Here is a 2,500-nt window from a genome sequence, read left to right on the forward strand (position 1 = left end):
CAAACTTCTATGCTGACCCTGTTACATAGATTTTTGACAATAAAGTACACCTGACTTGACTCGACATACATGCGCAAACAAACACACAATGTTGTCAGGTCTGAGCAGATAACAAGAATGCTGCTGTACGAGGTGGTGTCTTGTGAATATATGTAGGCTATACCCATTGATCTGAAAGCCCATTGGGAAACTCCAACTCCCATTGTCATTGTGACACAGCACTCCACAGCACACAAGTGAACACTGCACACTGCACACTGCACACAACGAAATTGCATTTTATGCCTCACCCGTGCAAGGGGGCAGCCCTCAGTGGCGCCCCATGGGGAGCAGTGCGGTGGGACGGTACCATGCTCAGGGTACCTCAGTCATGGAGGAGGATGGGGGAGAGCACTGGTTGATTACTCCCCCCACCAACCTGGCGGGTCGGGAGTCGAACCGGCAACCTCTGGGATGCAAGTCTGACGCCTAAACTGAGCTGCCCATCAAACTGGTCCACTCCACCATTGGAACCCGCAACAGTAGCACCCCCAACGAGTTATGGCTAAGGTTTGACCTACAGTATGTCAGGGGTGGGGAACCTTTTTCATTCGAAGGGCCACTTCGAAATTCCTCCAACCAAGGGCCGCAAAAGTCCTCCAAGGGCCGTACTATTGATTGATTGATTGATTTATTTCAGAAGTACACAAGAAAATAAGCAACACATTAAATAAATACAAGTACAATTTTTTGTGTGTGTAACTGAAAAGGAGTGGGATGAAGCCATTGCTTATTTACTCCCACCCCCATGCTATGCACACAAAGCAAGATTTCCCCCTGAAAACAGCCACCTTTAGAACAGACTCCAACTTCTCTAAGTCCCCTGAAATATAACTTCATTGTATTGCAAAAGTATTTTCTAAGATTGCTTTAAAAAACATGTCATATTTCATGTGGAGCTGCATAACATTAAAACAATATCAGGGCCGGATAACACGTTCTCAAGGGCCACAAACGACCCTTGAGACATAGGCTCCCCACCCTAGCCTATGTGAACAGAGTATTGGCAGAAAATACGTTTGTCATTTTTCGTCAACATGAACTACCCCTCAAGCTAAGATACCCATCAAGACCATGAGCTACCCCGGTGGTTCTCAACCTTTTTTGAACAACCTCATCACAAGCCTCCAAATTCCCCCTTGACCTCATCACAAGCCTCCAAATGCCCCCTTGACCTCATCACAAGCCTCCAAATGCCCCCTTGACCTCATCATAAGAATGACAACGCCCACCTTAGTATTGAAAAATTAAACGGACTAATGCCCCCAATGGTAACTAAGCACCCCCCCACTCTCAGCTGTATCATTCTCAACACCCCCCTAGAGCACCCCAAGGCCCCCTGGGGGGCTGTACCGTCCCCATTGAGAAACACTAGGCTATCCGAAGCAGCGACAAAGCAGCCCGTATCGACAGAGCACCCTAAGAGGTTGTTCGGATTGTGGTTTGGGTTTAGGCTACTGTATGTGAACACTGTAAATAAAAACAGCAGCCTCAGAATTCCAAGTTACAGTTTTTCTCAATTGGTTTTGTACATTTCTCGAATCTTACTCGCATTTTGCAAAACATCAGGTTCATTTCCAAAAATGATTTAACAAGTGGCAAAACACCATGGATGACCTGCAAAACCCAATCTCTTGCTCAAAACCCTTGGCCAATCTCTCAAAACCAGGATTTTGTGTCTGTGAATGTGTCAGAGCCATCAAAATGTTTGCTTGTCATATCACTGTGTAAATGTTTTGGGGAGTAAGATCTTTCATGGATTCCCATAACAAAGCATTTTGCAGAACATGACGAAATCTATTGATAATGTACGAAAACACTGAGAATTGTACACAACCATTTGCATGGTGATGAAAGCATTTGCTAAATGCTGAAAACTATGAGAAATGTATTTTACCATGTGCACAGGTAACAGCAGGAAGTCACAATTGAACAAGACATTTTGAGAATGATTATTCTGTTGTGAGAAATGTACAAAACCAATTGAGAAAAACTGTAATTTAAATCCTAGATCCGTGACGTTACCTTGATAGTGTTCTCCTGTAGGTTGAGGTATCGCGTGTTCTCTGAGATATTGTCCGGCACCTCAGCCAATCCCCTCCTGGTACAGATGACTCGGCTCGCCTGATTGGAGCAGCTGCATGGGTTGGGGCAAGGGGGCGTGGCCGCTGTGAACTGAGGTCCGCTGGGGTGTGGCCACAACAGCAGTTGGACCAACCAGAGGAGGGGGGTGGGATTTGACAAGCCGGTCACCATGGCAGCCCACATGGCAACAGGATCATGACCCCCCGCCCCTTTTTTTCCAGAGTGTTGATTGGTCCAAAATAAAAAGGAAAAACTCCACAACTTTTTATAAAATATCACAGCCTTGTTCAAGATGCATGAAAAACATCACAAAACGTTGAAGAGCGTTGCACGAACCTCTCGGCCAATCAAAGGTAGCAAAGCAGTGCGGTGGTTG

The 2,500-nt window shown here is 45.8% G+C and overlaps 1 protein-coding gene across 1 annotated transcript in view; it reads right to left on the reverse strand.

Moving 5' to 3' along the window:
- Positions 1-2,307, reverse strand: part of LOC134466913 (leucine-rich repeat-containing protein 4B-like) — an 84,086-nt gene extending 81,779 nt beyond the window's left edge. The window contains exon 1 of the mRNA XM_063220813.1: positions 2,065-2,307. Within this exon, the coding sequence (XP_063076883.1) occupies positions 2,065-2,307 (243 nt within the window). The remainder of the gene's footprint in view (positions 1-2,064) is intronic.
- Between the last annotated feature and the right edge of the window lie 193 nt (positions 2,308-2,500).

The sequence above is a fragment of the Engraulis encrasicolus genome, chromosome 17, assembly GCF_034702125.1.
Source record: "Engraulis encrasicolus isolate BLACKSEA-1 chromosome 17, IST_EnEncr_1.0, whole genome shotgun sequence".
Classification (NCBI taxonomy): domain Eukaryota; kingdom Metazoa; phylum Chordata; class Actinopteri; order Clupeiformes; family Engraulidae; genus Engraulis; species Engraulis encrasicolus.